The sequence below is a fragment of the Protomyctophum bolini genome (assembly GCF_963924005.1).
Source record: "Protomyctophum bolini genome assembly, chromosome: 9".
NCBI classification, from domain to species: Eukaryota; Metazoa; Chordata; class Actinopteri; order Myctophiformes; family Myctophidae; genus Protomyctophum; species Protomyctophum bolini.
In genome coordinates this window covers 30,739,369-30,755,908 of record NC_137870.1, presented here as the reverse complement: position 1 = coordinate 30,755,908, position 16,540 = coordinate 30,739,369, and the positions used below count along the sequence as shown (strand labels likewise).

Below are 16,540 nucleotides of genomic sequence, written 5' to 3'. Positions count from 1 at the left end.
GTCACAGCTGTGTGGATACTGAAAGGTGGCCAGGTGTAACGGGTGTCAGGCATGGTTGACCTACAGTATCTGTAATAGTCCTATACTGTCTGAAATATAGACAAATGTGATGTGTCTTGCTTTGCATTTGAATGAATATGACCTTTGTTAAATGAGAAAAAGAGCAATGGCTTTCAGTGGAGTGACAAACCCAAATCAAGTATACATCAAAAAATAGGAATTAAAAATTCCAAAAAGGTAGCACATCCAAAAATTAAAAAAGCGGGGGACAAGGTACTCACATTTCCATTTATTTTATTGGCACACACCAAAAAGGAACGCTAACGCGTTTCGGCTATGCAGCCTTCTGCATGCTCTGATGAAGGCTGCATAGCCGAAACGCGTTGGCGTTCCTTTTTCATATATTTCATATATCAAATATATATATTCTGTTCTTATAATCTTGCAGATCTCCAAGCTCACAACACGTAGCGATGTGCATGTTCATGTTGTGAGCTTGTAGATCAACTATTTTCAGAAAATGTTTGAAAAGAAAGATTTTTTAAAGTAGTGCGCAAGTGGTTAATATATAGTTATTAATGATTTCTCAACATAGCTTGGCAAGAGTAGTTCAAAGGTTCTTTGCATAAAAAAGAAAACAAAAATGAGAGAACTTAATATAGACTTGGTTTTCAGTACGCCTACTACAGTACCATATCAGTTACTTACATTAACTCATGGGCTATCGGCCCAGTAAAATATATACCTAATGTCCTTCAACTTAATAGCTACCTCATAATGTGCTACACAGAAATCATCTTTTGACAGGAGATGGTTTTTCATAATGGATGGATGCAATGAAATGTTAATTTGATTGATGCGTAGTGAAAATGAACATAATCACCTTACTGTAACTCGATATATGCATGGTGTTCACCTCAGATTAGAAGACAATAACACATGGATGAGACATGCCAAGTCTCCCATTTTCCATACCCAAATAGGCACAAACTTCAGTTTGAAGCCCCTCCTCCAGGGAAATAATATGGCAGGTAGTGGAGGGAACAGGTGCAATTTGTGGACTTGTTCACAGGCAGTGAATGGTCCTATTGTGTGTGTGTTAACCCTGTGACAAACAATGGAGTGAATACATGACCCGTTGAATAATTTCTCACCATTAATTCCGCCTTTTGTACGGAACTTCACTTCATCTGATGCAGCTGGTGGTGGAGTCAGTAAGCATTTTAATGATTTATTAAAACATGGACATTGATCCTTGTCTTTTTAATCCCAAACGGCATATGGTTTGAGGAGTTTGTGGCATGCACCCTGTAAAGGAGGGGTGAGAAGACACCTTTGATCTTTTGTGGTATTAGGTTGTCATCATGGAATGCCATTCCACTCTGCATTCCAGGGATTCGTAAAGAGTTTATATGGCAGATTTATGTATTTGTTGTATGACCGTGACGCTCGGCAAAAATGACTGATTTTCAAATTCAAATCATGAGGTGATTTGCTACATATACTGTAGTATGGTGAGCTTTTAGTATGACTCTAATTTGTGTGCTAAATTAAATTCATGGGCCAAGGTTGAATAGAGTTCATGTTGTAGAAACAATGGTTCACAACTCTTAAAACTTTAACAAACAATTTAATGCCAATGTTGAATACTCTTCTTAGTCCTGACTGGGAGGATTACTGTGTGTCTGTGTGGAGTGTCACTTATCTGAATTCCACTGGTTACAGTTACAGTGTATCCATTGGCACAGCTGGAATAAACCCTAAGAGCATGTACTAACATTAGCCATTCATAGCTGTTAATTATTCATCAGGTTCTGCTCTGTGCGTTCAGATCCAAATGCTACTTCTTACCATGGTAACAGCATGTAGTAGTGTCTGCCGGAGGGTGTTGGTTTCTCTGGCCCTGTTGACCAGGCTGACCTGCTCCCAGTGGTGGAAGAAGTACTCAGATTTTTTTTTACTTAAGTAAAAGTACCAATTCTGTATTGTAGAAATACTCACTTAGTCCGGATTTTAAAATGTGTGTAAAAGTACAAAAGTATTGGTATCAAAATATACTTAAAGTACCAAAAGTAAATGTAGGCTACTTGTTGTCTCGTTTCAAACACACGTTCAAAATGCATAAAAAATAATTTGAAAATAGCTGATCTACAAATTTACATTTGAATATAGCAATCACAATATTTTCAAATGGCTGAAATATATATATACCTGTATATGCTGAAGTGGTTAGTGTGTTTTGTAAAAAATAAATAAACAAAATCTACAAAGCAACTATAGTAACTAAAGTTTTCAAATAATTGTAGTGGAGTAAAAGTACAAAATGTGCCTAGTGCAGGGGTGCATGGGTTGAGTGTGTGTGTGTGTGTGTGTGTGCGCCGGGGGCACTGGCAAGCAAGTCCAGGTGAGGTGAATCAGGTATTGGGGGGGTTTGTGTTTGTTATGGAGCCTAATGGCAGAGGGGATGAAACTGGCACTGCCCTTGACTTCTTGAATCTAGATGCAGTGTATCTCCTACCCGAGGGCAGGGCCTTGAAGCAGGTGCTGAGGTTATGAGTTGGGTCTCTCGCGATCTTTGCTGCTTTCTTCACTGTCCTCTGGTCGTAGAGATGCTGAAGGGCAGAGCACTGCATCCCCAGAGTTTAGACCCCGCGTGGGTTACCCTCCGCAGCTTAGCCTTGTTGGACTCTGAGAGCCCTCCATACCAAGCCAGGAAAGAAAAGGTTAGGATGCTCTCTATATGACAGATGTAAAAGCTGCTGCGGAGGATGGGGGGAGGGGGGGGCAACATCCATGTATCTCAGCCTCTGTAGGAGGTAGGTCCGCTGCTGGCAGTCTCCACCACCTGCCCACCCAGCTGCGGAATAGGGTCGAGCCCTCGAGGCCTCCGAGGGCTTATGAGGAGCTCCTTGGTATTCTTCACATTCAGCTGAAGGTAGTGCTCCTCACACCACTGGTGAAGCTTCTTTGCTTCCTCCTCATAGTGAGCAGGGCTGTTTGAGGTGTTGACCAGAGCAGTATCGCCATGCTCACACTGTCCGAGCCCCTCTGGTTGTTGGTATAGAGCGAGAACAGGGCTGGGGAAATCACTGTCCCCTGCCGGGGGGCAGTACTCTATACCTTTAATTTAAGTTATTTGAAAATTAAATGAGTGGTGCAGTCTACTTATCCGTAAGATAAAATACACGCCCCCTTCTTCTCTTGTTGTAGTATTAATAGAAGAAAAGAAATCATCTTGGCTGTTATTACTTTTCAGAACATTTGTATACCAGTAGAGGGTGCACTAGCACCACATCAGTATCAATGGGCTCATGTCATTTAATGGAATTATACTTCTATGCTTTTTTAATTCATAATTGTCTTTCTGTATAAGGTACAGGTTCTGTACGTTGCCTAGGTTCAGTTAGGATGTTTACAGTGTTGATTTTTATTTTGAACATACAATCATGGTCAGTGGCAGAAATAAAAACAATGTTGGAGAAAAAAAAGTTGAAAATTAAAGTTTTAAGTTTAAATGGTTACAAATGGTAGTTTTTTACAAGACATAAAACCATGGAGGCATTGATCAATTCTGAATTTGCAGGACTATGATAATTACTGTAACGTGCATTTATTTGTGTGCTCATGGAACACTGAGATTTTTCCTTTGATTTGTCTCATAGGATGAAATCAAACCTACGGAGCTGAAAGAGAGACATCGAGAGATCCTCCCTAAAGGGTGCTGTTGTAAAGGGTGCTTTGTCTGTCATCGCTCTCTTCATTCAGTGTGATCATAATGAGAATCCCTGTCCTTAAGGCAGACCTTAACTAGGTCAGAAGGAGCCTAAAAGGTTTTCGCTATTCCAACAGTTACACTATTGGTAGGAGCAAGAGGCAGAGACTAGTTGAACCTCTTGTCTTTAAGGTGTACTCTATTAGGAATTCCTGTAAAATATTTCTCTTGAGGCTACTGTTTTTTACTGTTTTTGACAGGTTCTTGACAAGTCAAATTACCACTGTACTGAATATAGTGCATGACAGGCTGTTGCCAGAGGCTTCCATAATAAATGTGTTGTGGCCTCTATAATGAAGTATTTTATGGCATATTTAGGCGACTTTAAAAGCAGTATAAGTTATCTGTGATTATTGATTGTCATTTTCCCATATTTTATAACTAATGCTGGGAAGACTTTATTGATAGAGAGGACAAGCGAGTATTGACTGGTTCTTGTTTCTTCCTAAAACACTATAATGCCTTCTAGTACATACACACTGGGGTGTTTGTATTGCTGATGTAGGTCAGCCTAGGAAAAACTGGTTCATGTAGTAGGTAGGTGTTTAGAACAAGAATGAATTGGTACGGGGTAGACTACTAGCATTGTGAATGTTTTGGCTCCCCCCAGTCTGCTGTTGATTCTTTATGGCTTTGTGGTCATTTCTTGGGTGACAACAACCATAATGGTCAGGAAACTTTAGCGGACTCCAACACAGAGGACTAGATGTGTTTGCTGTACAGGTTGTGCGCAGAAGATTCCATGCAAGCAAAAACAACTTCTTAAGTTCATGGAGCAGGCAATATTTTTGTCAAACAAAACACGACACATCATTTATGTACCGGTAACTTATTTTGTTTCGTTTTTAGTTTCTTCTTGCTTCCTGGAAATATATTTGCCTGAATTATGTTTAATACTGCTGGATATTCACTCATTATCATTAATGGATCTTATCAGGAAATAAGAGCTGCCTCTCAGGATGTCTATTAGTTTTAGACATATAGCCTATTAGAAAAACAGAGGATATGTCTTTTAGGAATGTCCTTATGGACATACAGCAAGCAAGTTATGTTATAGGAAACAGAAGCACAGCTCCAGTCGACCCTGCGGCCTCTGCCTCTCTCTCTCTCTCTCTCTCTCTCTCTCTCTCTCTCTCTCTCTCTCTCTCTCTCTCTCTTGCGCTTTGCCCCTCTCCTCTTTTTTGCAGAAATGAGGAGGGGCTGCCTTAGTAATCCTACACCTGCCCAATTCACCAATGTTACTGTAACTCGCTAAACTGCCCTGACAAGTGCAGGGTGTTAAAGCACACTGGAGACAGACTGAAGCTGGCAGTCCTGCATGCATCACACACGTACACACACACACACACACACACACACACACACACACACACACACAAACACACACATGCACGCACGCACACACACACACACACACACACACACACACACACACACACACACACACACACACACACACACACACACACCCTGACGGAGATAAAGACTTGGTTTTTGGGAGAAGGAAAAGGAAGAGAGAAATTAGATGACGGGCTGAAACACTCGACACCACTTTAAATGTGTCCCCATTGGAACGAATGGTTGAACTTGCCGTGGGCACCCTGCCATCCGACATGTCTTTGGAAGAGAGTACAGTGAGAGACGCAGTGGACAGTGAGACGGATTGCTCTGAGGGACTTGATGAGGTTGTCCTGGGGCACATTGCCAGCTTACCTCTGGATGTGTTCCCACCCCGGGATTTCAGAGGGAAGTTTAAAATGATGCGTGCTAAGAAGAGGCCAACCATTCTTGAAAGTAGGTAATAGCAACTGGCAACTTTGTAGAACTGCAGTGGTCACTTCAAAGATTATTTGTTTATTTATTTTGCGAGAAATGCGTCATGGTAAGATGTTTATTCTTGGAACCTGTGTAGAGCTATTACTAGCGGTTTATTATTGGACACATACTACTACTGACATCCCTTTGTGAAATACTTCACCTCCTGGTTGTATTTGACATTGTTAGTTACCCAGGAATCCTTTAGCTGGTCGATAAAGTACTCTCAATACGTTTGTGAAAGATCATGTTAAGCTGAAATTTGTAGGGTACATTTTATGTCCTACCTGAGATTCAAACCTTGGTCTCCCGCGTGGGAGAGCAAACATTTGAGGTTTTAGATTGTTCTTTTATTTATTTTTTCATAAATCAATGCTATTGAACACCCTTTACGTCTGTGTGTTGGTTAAAAAAATATTGAACCAATGAAAAGTATTTAAAAGCACTTTGGACAAAACCTCTCCAAAAACTCCATTGGACCCTCAAACTGTCTGCTAAAGTGGCTAACTCAACCACCTCTCCCCGTCACAATACCATCTTTGATGAGGCAGTAAGAGGCTTTATGTAATTTCATTGGCATGTTGGTCTGAGTCATTGGCTTGAGTTGTTGATTTCACACTTAACTCATTGTGAGCGAGGGGGGGGGGGGGTGTTTTATACTGTGAGATAAGCAGGAACTGTATAATAAGCATAAACAAGTGATTTGTTATGATTAAGCACAGAATGTGTGGGCCAGAATTGAGAGGCGCCAGGAGCAGGGAGACTAAGGGGGAGTTAAGGATTGAAGCTGATACCATGAGGATGGCTGAACTGACCAGACATGCCTCGCATTCCTCACCTTCATTTGAGCTTGAAAATGCTTTTAATAAGTGCTTAATGTGAACGGTCCCGCACCCACCTAAAGCCTGATCAGAGGTAAAGTTTACCTCATTCTTTTAGTTGGCAATGAATGCCTGATAACGTTGTAGCATGACTATTTCATTTTCAGTAAATGTTCCCATTTCCTACGGCATATCTTTGATTGATTTATTGATTAAATACTGTGTATTCGTCGGAAAAGTAAACAGCACGTGCTACAGCAAAACATTCAGTGATATCATGTGTTGACAACATGTCATCAGAGTTTGCCTAGCCCTAGGGTGACAGTGGAGCTGGTGTTACACTTTTGCAGCATATGCAGCACAGCCTCTCAGAACAGGAGATGCATTCTTGTAAACTTATGTTTGCTGATGAGAGCATTTTTGCAACTGTTTTTACACATCTGAAACAGCGAGCTACTGTATGATGATATCAGTGGTTTCAATGTAATGAAATGTAGTTTAGGGCGGCATGCATGGCTACTTTTATCCTCCCTACTTTTAACCTCCCTAATGTGAGTGATAAATGGATGCTACAAGGATGCTTGGATATTTATGGTATTTATGAATAGCATAAGCATGTGCTTGTGAATTTATCTCTGGATTTATTTCAGCCCTGCTAGTGATGGGGCTCTAAGCATGGCTATATCCGGCTGTCCGTCGGGCCACTTTGGTCCAAACATGAACATGCAGTATTACCATGGATTTTTGTGCACATTCATGATCCAATTCCCAATAAACTCAGATCCAAATTTCTATGAAACTTGCTGAGTACATTCATGCTCACTGGAAGATGAACACTAACTAAATTGAATGAACCTATGACCATCTAGTCACTAGATATTTATTCTAGATTTTAGTGCAACATTCAGGCTAAACTATTCACTAAAGATATCTCTTAATCTAAGGAACAGATTCCAGATGAACCCTACTGATTTTCGTGTCTCAATGGATTTTCCTGTAGTGCTACCCATCAGGCAATTTCTGTTTGTATGAGCAGCATGGACTATGGGCAATGAACTATGGGATTTTAGACTCATTCGTGTATTGGTTAGTATAGTATCATGGTTTATCTCATATCACATACAGTAATTGCAGAGCTATACAAGTATTAGTGTCTCCATCCGTCCTCCTCCCCACTTAAACGTTTTCCTGTTTAAACGTTTTCAGGCCTTGGCGAAAAAATTATTCAGCAAGGGAATTACATAACAGTTTTACCCCATTTCAAACCAACCATATTAGAACATGGAGAGAAATTAACTGTTCCCCTCCTAATGATGTTAAATGTTTTGTTTAGGGACAATATTGCTTTTAGGTTTTTTTTCTATAGCTCAAATACCGGTAGATACATTCACACAGCTCTGCAGGAATTTAAGGGAGTTTGCTTGAAATGAGTCAAAGAATTAATGGAATACCGTGTGCCCTTAATTCTTTTGAGCAGTTATAGACGGGAATAATACGGCAAGTTGGAATGCGTGTGTTGATTTTGAAGTCGGTGAGGTGAATGGTTCTCGAGTTACGTGGATTACAGACGTACAAACGTAGTTATTAGATGTTGTGTCTGACATTCGTGCATATTGATCTCCGTATATGTGCATTTCATTCCATATAGCATTTGACAGGGTTTGCGTTGATCCACCGACTCACCAACAGCACCACCCATTAGGCAATTTTAATATAGCCTAGGATACAGTATTATATAAAATACATGTATTGGTTGTTAATAATATGTATTATTGTCTTGGAAGACTAGCGGTCGTTTAGATGTCAGTTAATGGGGATCCTTTTTAATGAACAAATAAACAATAGAGACATCTCCTCAATATCATTCAAAGTGAAAGAAAAAAACTAAGATATTTTTCGGATGCACCACGGTGAATTTGAACCCACAACCTCCATGGTGGTGATTGGATTAGTTAGTATACTGAATATCAATTCATTGTTTATCGATACCAGTCAATTTTCCATCTTTCTTTTTTTCTTCTTTTTTCTATAGACATTGAAATCTATCTAAGCTGTCTCGTTGGCTTTGGGAGTAATTTTGAAAGTTGAATTCACAAAACTATTTCTTGCATGGTATTGCCATTATTTTGACATTTATACACAGCAGCATAACTTGGAGACTACAAGCAGTCACCCTGTTTAGCATGCACTTAAATATAAAAGCTGCTATATTTCTCCTGTGTACAAATCTGTTATGGCCTGATAAATGTGTGAGTGCATTATGCAATGAAGGTCAAGTCCGTTGATGGACAGACAGAGTTCTTATGGGATTAGGGTGATAGCAGCAGTGAGGACAGGTTGCAAAAAGGCTGTGGAAGATGTATTTCATATTCCACATGGTTGATGTTCATCTGCCACCATTTAATCAGCATAAATATTAAACAGTTGTAGAAAAGTTTGATCCTATTTGGAAATGGAATATAGCTAGGGGCCTTTGTAGTTGCTTAGCCAATATTACAGCAAACATTATTCAATATGGGAACATAATCTTTAATGCTATAGTTGCATACTTATAGACCAATATGTTCATTGGAACGTTATGACATCAGATTAGCAACACTTTCCTTCTCTCTGCCTCTTGTGACCCACTTCTTAATTGATTTATTGCGTTCTCTTAAGTGAACAGCGGGTGCTATAGAGCCACATTTGGCTACATCGTGTAATACCACAGCAGGGATTGCACTTTGAATAACATACGGAATTGCCATGCATCTGTGTCTATTTACAAGTGTCCAAAGAAGGAAAGGGGTTAAACATTCAGTCAGTCATGCCTCCCAGATCCCTCGTGTCTGTGTCATGGAAAGCTCTTTAATCCTGGTGGCGTGCTCATCCTTCCAGTTTCCTTGTCTATCCTTTGGTCTCCCAGCTGTGCCTGTGTCATGTACGGTCCGGACAGCTTCCTGTGTCTTCCCTCTCCAATCTCAGTGACGGCCACCGCTCAGATGCTTCCAGTCATGCTGAAAGATGCACGAGCCTCTGCACTTATTATCATTACTGTCAGCCCTGCGCACAAGACAAACAGTAGTTATTATTAACTGCGCTTTGCTAAGAGGATTGCTTCCTGCGCTCCCAGCCTCCATGCAGTTATTTAAAGGGAGCTTGCACTACCGCCCACTGCCTGCCAGAGAATTAGAGAGACACAGTGTGAGATAGATACAGAGAGAGATACAGAGAGAGGGAGGGAGGGAGAGAGAGAGAGAGAGAGAGAGAGAGAGTGTTGGGGTAGAGAGAGACGAAGAGATAGTGACAGCCAAGGACACACAAGGAGGAGGGGTAGAGCAGTGGTAGCATGCTCCCTCTCACTCTTGTCAGAGCCACAGCTCTGTGTGCATCATAGAGAGGTGACAGCAGGCTGTACCTGCTGCTTCCCCTTCTGACTGCTGTTGCTGCTCCTGGGAAACCACACACACACACACACACACACACACACACACACACACACACAAACAGAGGGGAAGTGCTCACTCTGAGCTGCGGCCATGGCCAGCCAACAGGACTCTGGCTTCTTTGAGATCAGCATCAAATCTCTGCTGAAGTCCTGGAGTGGCTGTGAGTAGTAGTCTACTTTGTTGATGTTTTTGTTGTTGTCTTTTGGGGCAGACGTGGCAGCAATAATAATTGCTGCCACGTTGTGGTTATCTGTTATTGTCTCGTGGGGGTTAAACAAGGTTGCTTTTCTGCTGTCTGTAGAACCGTACGTTTCGCTTGTGATCAGTCGGTAGAGGGATAACATGCTGAGATGCTCAGTGTGTTTTTATTGCTCAGTGCATGAAGTTCCGAAAGTTTGAAAGGTTTCACTTCCAGCTAAGACCACCAAAAGTAGCCTCGTCACTAATGGCAGAGGGCCCATAACTAAGGTTTTACCACCAAATTGTGTTTTGCTGCTAGCTATAAAATAAACAAACATAGGATCAGGAGGAGTATCAGTTCCCTGTGCATTGCCAAATTACTACTGATGGTGGTTCCATATCTCACTTCTGTTGCCTTGTCTCAGCCTCCAGCTTTCCTTTCCCTTAGATGGGTCTTCTACAGTGTCTAAATAGCTCCTATTATGTACTGGGCCACTCTAATAGGATTAGTGGAGGTTCAGCTTGGTCGCATGTCTTGAACGGAGCTCACAACTCCACTGTGGTCCATGACCACATGTAAGATGGGAATCATTATGATTAGATGCCAGATCTTTGTGTCCGATGTTGATCCTAATTTTAGAGAGTCCAAAAAATCTAAAATATACGATATACAAGCTCACAATGCATATCATCGTAATCCGTTGTGAGTTTGTAGATTACATTTTCACCTTTAATGACATGCCCACAATATTGGGACACCAGGATAAAAGAGGTTACAAATTGAGACACATATTTAGTGTGTTTGCTCGGTTATCACTGTGTTAAGTTTACACATGTGGGTGTCTCCACTGTCAACAAACTGCAAAATGCCACCTGGCACTCAGACCGAATGGTAATGATGCTTAAAAGATAGAAGCATCCGGACCTGCACCACCTGCATAGTATCTATTGAATGAATCTGAATGGAAACTAAAGGACATACCGTCCCACTCTACACTGAGAAATGTTGTGCCATCTCCTGATGATGTTGCATAATCCTTAGAGTAGGTAATTTTGCTGATAAATACATAGTCAGACATTGTATCACCCCAGAGGTCTGCTTCTGTGCTTTTAACGTTATCATTAATTATGTTATCTCTCAATCTCTCTCTCTCTCTGCAAAACATCCAATAAACACTGGCCATTATGCACTGAATCACAAGGTGCTAATGAAGACATTTCTTTTTTTACCAAGGCTCTGCTTCCAGTGCTCTTTTCTGTGGATTGGCAGAATGCCTATACAGAAGTTGCTGAATTAGTTGTCAAGGGTAGCACAGTGTCTCGTTCATGGTGGCAAGGATGCCATTGATGGATTGTGCATGGACAGGTGTATGGAATATTAAGTAGCACTTGTATCTGTTCTTTTTCAATTGTTGTTTTTGTTGTGACTGTAACGTAAGCAAAGTAAGAATAAGTAAATAGTAACCTTAAGGGGTCATTTCCTTTTTGCCAGTGTACCAGTTCTTAGGCAAGACTGCAGGCTAACAGCACAGAGCTAGCATTGTATGGCAGATGCATCAGGTCTTGTTTAGATTTTTTTTGTTTTTGTTTTGTTCTCTCCTCCTCTAACGCCTCTCTCCACAACTCTTGCTCTCTAAGCATGGTCCATTGTCAGCCAATCAGAGCAGGAGGGGAGGTGCGATGAAAAAGGCACAGTCGTGGTGATCTCTGATGATTGACTAAACAAAGCGTCTATGTGAGGAGACGAGCTGAAACAATCATGGTTTCATTGTGTTGTGCAGACTATGTCCTTGAAGAGTTGAACATAGGATTTAATTTCTACACTGCCTTGCATTGTGGAAGGTAGAGATGAATAATGTTCATCTTCCATCCACTGTGAGAGACACACTTGCATTTCAGCAGGTTCTTATATAACATAAATGGCCTCAAATGCACCCTTACAACATGCGGTAGTTTCCAGCATGATGTCAGCTTGCTAAAACATGGCCGATGGTCAGTTGTTGTAGTTACCGTTTTTGTCTAAACGTTTTGTATGCCTCTGAACAGGAGAATGTATTTGTTCATTGGCTCCAAATATTTGCTTCCTCCACTGACATGTCAGCAAGGTAATTGTGTCATATACCACATTTGGTGAATTGTAACTAAACATTTCTCCTTGCTGAAATGAGTTTTACTCATTTTGAGTAAATATATTTGTGAGTATTTTGCTGTGCAGTACTGTTGGAGTACAATTCTACTAATCAAATTTTCTGTTAATCTCCCCCTGATAAAATCACAAACCTTTTTTTATAAACTCTTAACTGCCATCAATACAGAACCTAAGCACAATATAATTTTATTCCCAGCTCAAGAGGAAGGTTAATTAAATGTTAATGTTATTCCTATGCCCTCATGACATGAAATCGGACAGATCCGTCTTGATCACATATAGAGATAATGTGTACCGATTTGTATTAGTATTATCAAAACATTTATTCAGCAAAAATCGACCTTTTGTTGGCGCTATAACAGGACAAATGCGCAAGTCTTCCTCGGCCTAGCGTGAATGTGCGTGCAAAGTGTCACGGCAATCGGACGCTCTGTTTATCATTTGAGGCATTTTGTTAAACATAACTCCTGCTAACTTGACATGCCAATCGTAGCCAATCCAAGGATGGATTATTATTATTCTACTAATCTAATTTTCTGTTAATCTCCACCTGATAAAATCACACAAAACCTTTTTATAAACAGCCAATAATTCAGAACCGAAGCACAATATAGATACAGTAGATAGAGTAGATACCTTTTATAGATGGATAATATCCTTTTATTCCCAGCTCAAGAGGAAGATTAATACAATCATTAAGCAATATACTTTTATTCCCAGCTCAAGAGGAAGGTTAACACAATAATTAAATGTTAATATTATTCCTATGCCCTCTACCCATTCATAGGAATGGGTTCTAACAGCAGCTGGCTAAAGTGCTCTCAAAAGTCTCTGTTGATACTGGAACGTTGGGTCCAGCTAGGAGGTCAACAATGGCATTTACATATACACCCACTCTTTTCACAAAATATTTCTAAATTGATCTCAATGGGATATGGAGAGTCTCCATATGAGTATATTTGCGCGCATGTGTGTGTGTGTGTGTGTGTGTGTGTGTGTGCGTGTGCACATGCATGCGCACAGTTGTATGTGTACCATGTAGTATTAGTATCATTGTGGGGTCCACAATTATCACAGGGATAGTAATACCACCAGTCAAAATGGACCTTATGGGGACATATTTTCTAGTCCCTTGAGGGAATGGTATTTTTAAGTGGTGCAACCACTTCCTTAAGTGACTACTGTATGTGTGTGGGTGTTTATACTGGTGGCTGGTCATGATTGTGTAGTAGCCCGCCACACAATAATGCAAAGGGGAAACACTGGGTTAGGAAGAAGCGTTTATGGGTTAGGGTGAGGGATTAAGGTTAGAGTTAGTTCTTATTTTTTAGGTTAATTGGTCAGCAAGTTAATTAGAATAGTTATGTTTAATGGAAATTTTTAAACATGGACCTAGGATTCCACAGGGGAACAGCATGGCTCCATGGCTGTATTGAATGTAGGGTGTCATTTCATCCTTGGCTTAAATGTGCGTGCAAAGTTTCATTGCACACTGTGTTCATGATTTGTTCCAAACGGACCACTCCTACAAACTTTGGCAGGCAATCTTAGCCAATCAGTATGGAATATGAAAAATCTGAAAGACCTGTTTGGTTTAATGACGATAATCCGTACCGATTTGTGTGATGTTTGTAGGAGTAATAAAGAGTAATAAAGTAAAAATATATAACTAGGCCTATAACAGTGAACGATTTCGGGCATGCTCTGGCATGCATGGAGTGTGCACAGTTTCAGTGTGATTGGGCCAACGGTGCCGGAGATAAGCTGCTCATAGATGGACATGGACGGACAGGGTTGTCTTGGCCATGCCTTCATCCTGGCAGAGACAATAATAGTGAGGTACTTCTGTGGCCTACTGCTAGTGCATACAAAGTTTGCCACTGATTGGTCCAACGACCATTTGTGAAATTAGCTCCAGACACACATGTGCGCGCGAACGCACGCACACACACACACACACACACACACACACACACACACACACGCACACACACACACACACACACACACACACACACACACACACACACACACATGCGTGGTAAAAAAGAGAGGTTTTGTATGTTTGTATTGTCCTCTAGGGAGCACCACCATGCTCAGGGAGTTTTCAGCATGGCGATGATGTAATAGCCACTGCCCAAGCTCCTTGTTTGCCGAGTCACATGTAGTGTTGCAGGCTTAATACAGCTCCCTATTCCCAGACTGGTGCCACACTGGTTGCTTTCTTTACCTCCCGTCTCCAACTGAAGTCATGCAACATGAGACTGCTTCATTCAAATGAGATAAATGTGAAGACAATGTCAACTTCCTTATGTTCCAGTTAATGTGATTTATTTCGTGTTTTAAAATAGGGCTCCGTTCGACTCTGAGCACTATTGATAATGAGTATCGGGTTGCAGGGCAGTTAACTTACTGTATATTATGTTATGTTGTTGTTGTTGTTGTTGTTAAGACATTTCCCTTAATACTGTTAATTCCTTTTGCTGTATGTGCAAAGATTCCTGCCAACAAAAATCCTCTGATTCAGATTCTATTGTCTATATTATTATTATTATTTAATTTTTTAAGTACTATTCTGCCTCACTTCACTGTAAGAGACCTACAGTGTTACAGAGAGTGGTGTTTATGCTGGTGGTCTGTGCAGCATGTGTTGCATGGTGGGGGAATAGGGAGGGCGGGCTGATCTGTCAGTATAGTGTGTACCCCAGGATAAATATAGTCACACAACTATGCCACCATAGCATGTTAGACCTCACCACTGTGCTGTGCCTCAGCTAAAAATTCCTGCCTGACCTTCACTCTTGGAAGACACTGCTTGGTCACAAGGCGAGAGTGAGCCATAGCAGAAGGCAGCATAGAGAGAGAGCGAGATTGAGAAATCGTGTTGTCTAAAGTAGCAACCCGTACTATCACTTTTAAAACCTAACCCATGTTCAACATGGAAGCTATGCCCAGCAGGGGAACAGAGCCATCGGACACGCAAGACATGGGCTTTGCTGGAGTACACTAGGGTGCATTTGCCTTGCCTCGGCACAACACTTGGATACTATATCTTCCTTACCCAACTATGGACGGGACGGCTGTATGCTGGTGTAAAGCCAGCGTCATCAACTTCATCAAGGGTCTGGGTAGGTGCTGAGCCGAGCTGGAAGCCATGCCAGACACACATACATGCTGGGCATTCATCACGTCACAGGACATATCAAAATGCTCCACGAGGACTGCCAAAGAACTCTCTACCCATGCCAGTGCCCCCCGCCCTCACCCCGCTGCAACTTAGAGAGGACTGAGTAATACTTTGAGGCCTTTGTTCACTAAATATCATGACCTTTATTAATTTATATATTTGATTGTTTTTTATTCTGATCATAGCTTAGTTAGGCCTGTAGTGACCTGTACTGCTGTATATCTACAGCTGGATTGTACAGTTTTTTGGCTGCTTGCATTTTCATGGAAAGCCTTCAACAGTTAAAAGTAAACAGCCTGAGAATAGAGCTGCTTAAGCAATTCACTAATGTAATAGTTTTATGTTTCTTTGACCTGAGGGCAATTGATTTAGCTGCTATTGGTCATTAAATTGAAATAGCACTCCTAATTATTCTGTTCAATACATGCAGTTCAATTCGTTGTTGTACTGTGACAGCACCGCTTGAGACTGCACTTCCTGATTACTGCAGTGTATGACAGCTGATTATCCCCTACATCAAGAAATAGACATTACCACTTTAATTCTGATACTTTCAGATACACTGCATACATATTAATCACTAGAGGCCTTATTCATTAAATATAACTATAATATAATTGTTTCTGTCTGCAAAAACATCCCTAAAAGATGAGTAACAAAGTAAATAACCAGCACTATATAACGGCATGAAGAATGTCATAGCTTGGATAAAGCTAGCCAGCCAGCATAGGCAGGGTCAGTGATAACATTTCATTGTTTTGTATTATATCAAATATATATAGGAACAGTATCTGTTCAGAATCAGATAGATTGTTGTCTTGGACTAGTGGTACTCTGCTTCAGTTATTCAACAGGTATTAGAGAGAGACAACTCTCTATAGTACAGTTCTACTGTACTGATCTGGACAGGTATGCAAATGTTTCATTACATGACATGGTATATTTTTGCATTATTATAATCTTATCATTAAGCCGTATATATAGAGTTCATTGTCTTCAGTATAACATTATGGTTTGGATTCTCCCTAAGTCCACAGTGAAGTTTTGTGGAAATAGCCCACCTCTGATGTTTTGCATTTGACTGTTTATTACAGTAAATGCATCTATCCAATGTACTGTACTAATGCTTTGTCTCTGATAACCACCTTGCTGTTCAGTCTCATACTACTATGCATACCCAGCACACAG

At 40.9% G+C, this 16,540-nt stretch overlaps 1 protein-coding gene across 4 annotated transcripts in view; it reads left to right on the top strand.

Annotated features, from left to right (window-relative positions):
* The first annotated feature begins 5,265 nt into the window (after positions 1-5,265).
* Positions 5,266-16,540, top strand: part of frya (furry homolog a) — a 68,581-nt gene continuing 57,306 nt past the window's right edge. For 2 of the 4 annotated variants that reach the window (XM_080772776.1, XM_080772775.1), the window contains exon 1: positions 5,266-5,566. In XM_080772776.1, the coding sequence (XP_080628902.1) occupies positions 5,350-5,566 (217 nt within the window). In that variant the 5' untranslated portion in view covers positions 5,266-5,349. Of the gene's footprint in view, positions 5,567-9,798; positions 9,997-15,001; positions 15,294-16,540 lie in introns of those variants that run through there. The other 2 variants (XM_080772777.1, XM_080772778.1) reach the window with 2 other exon arrangements.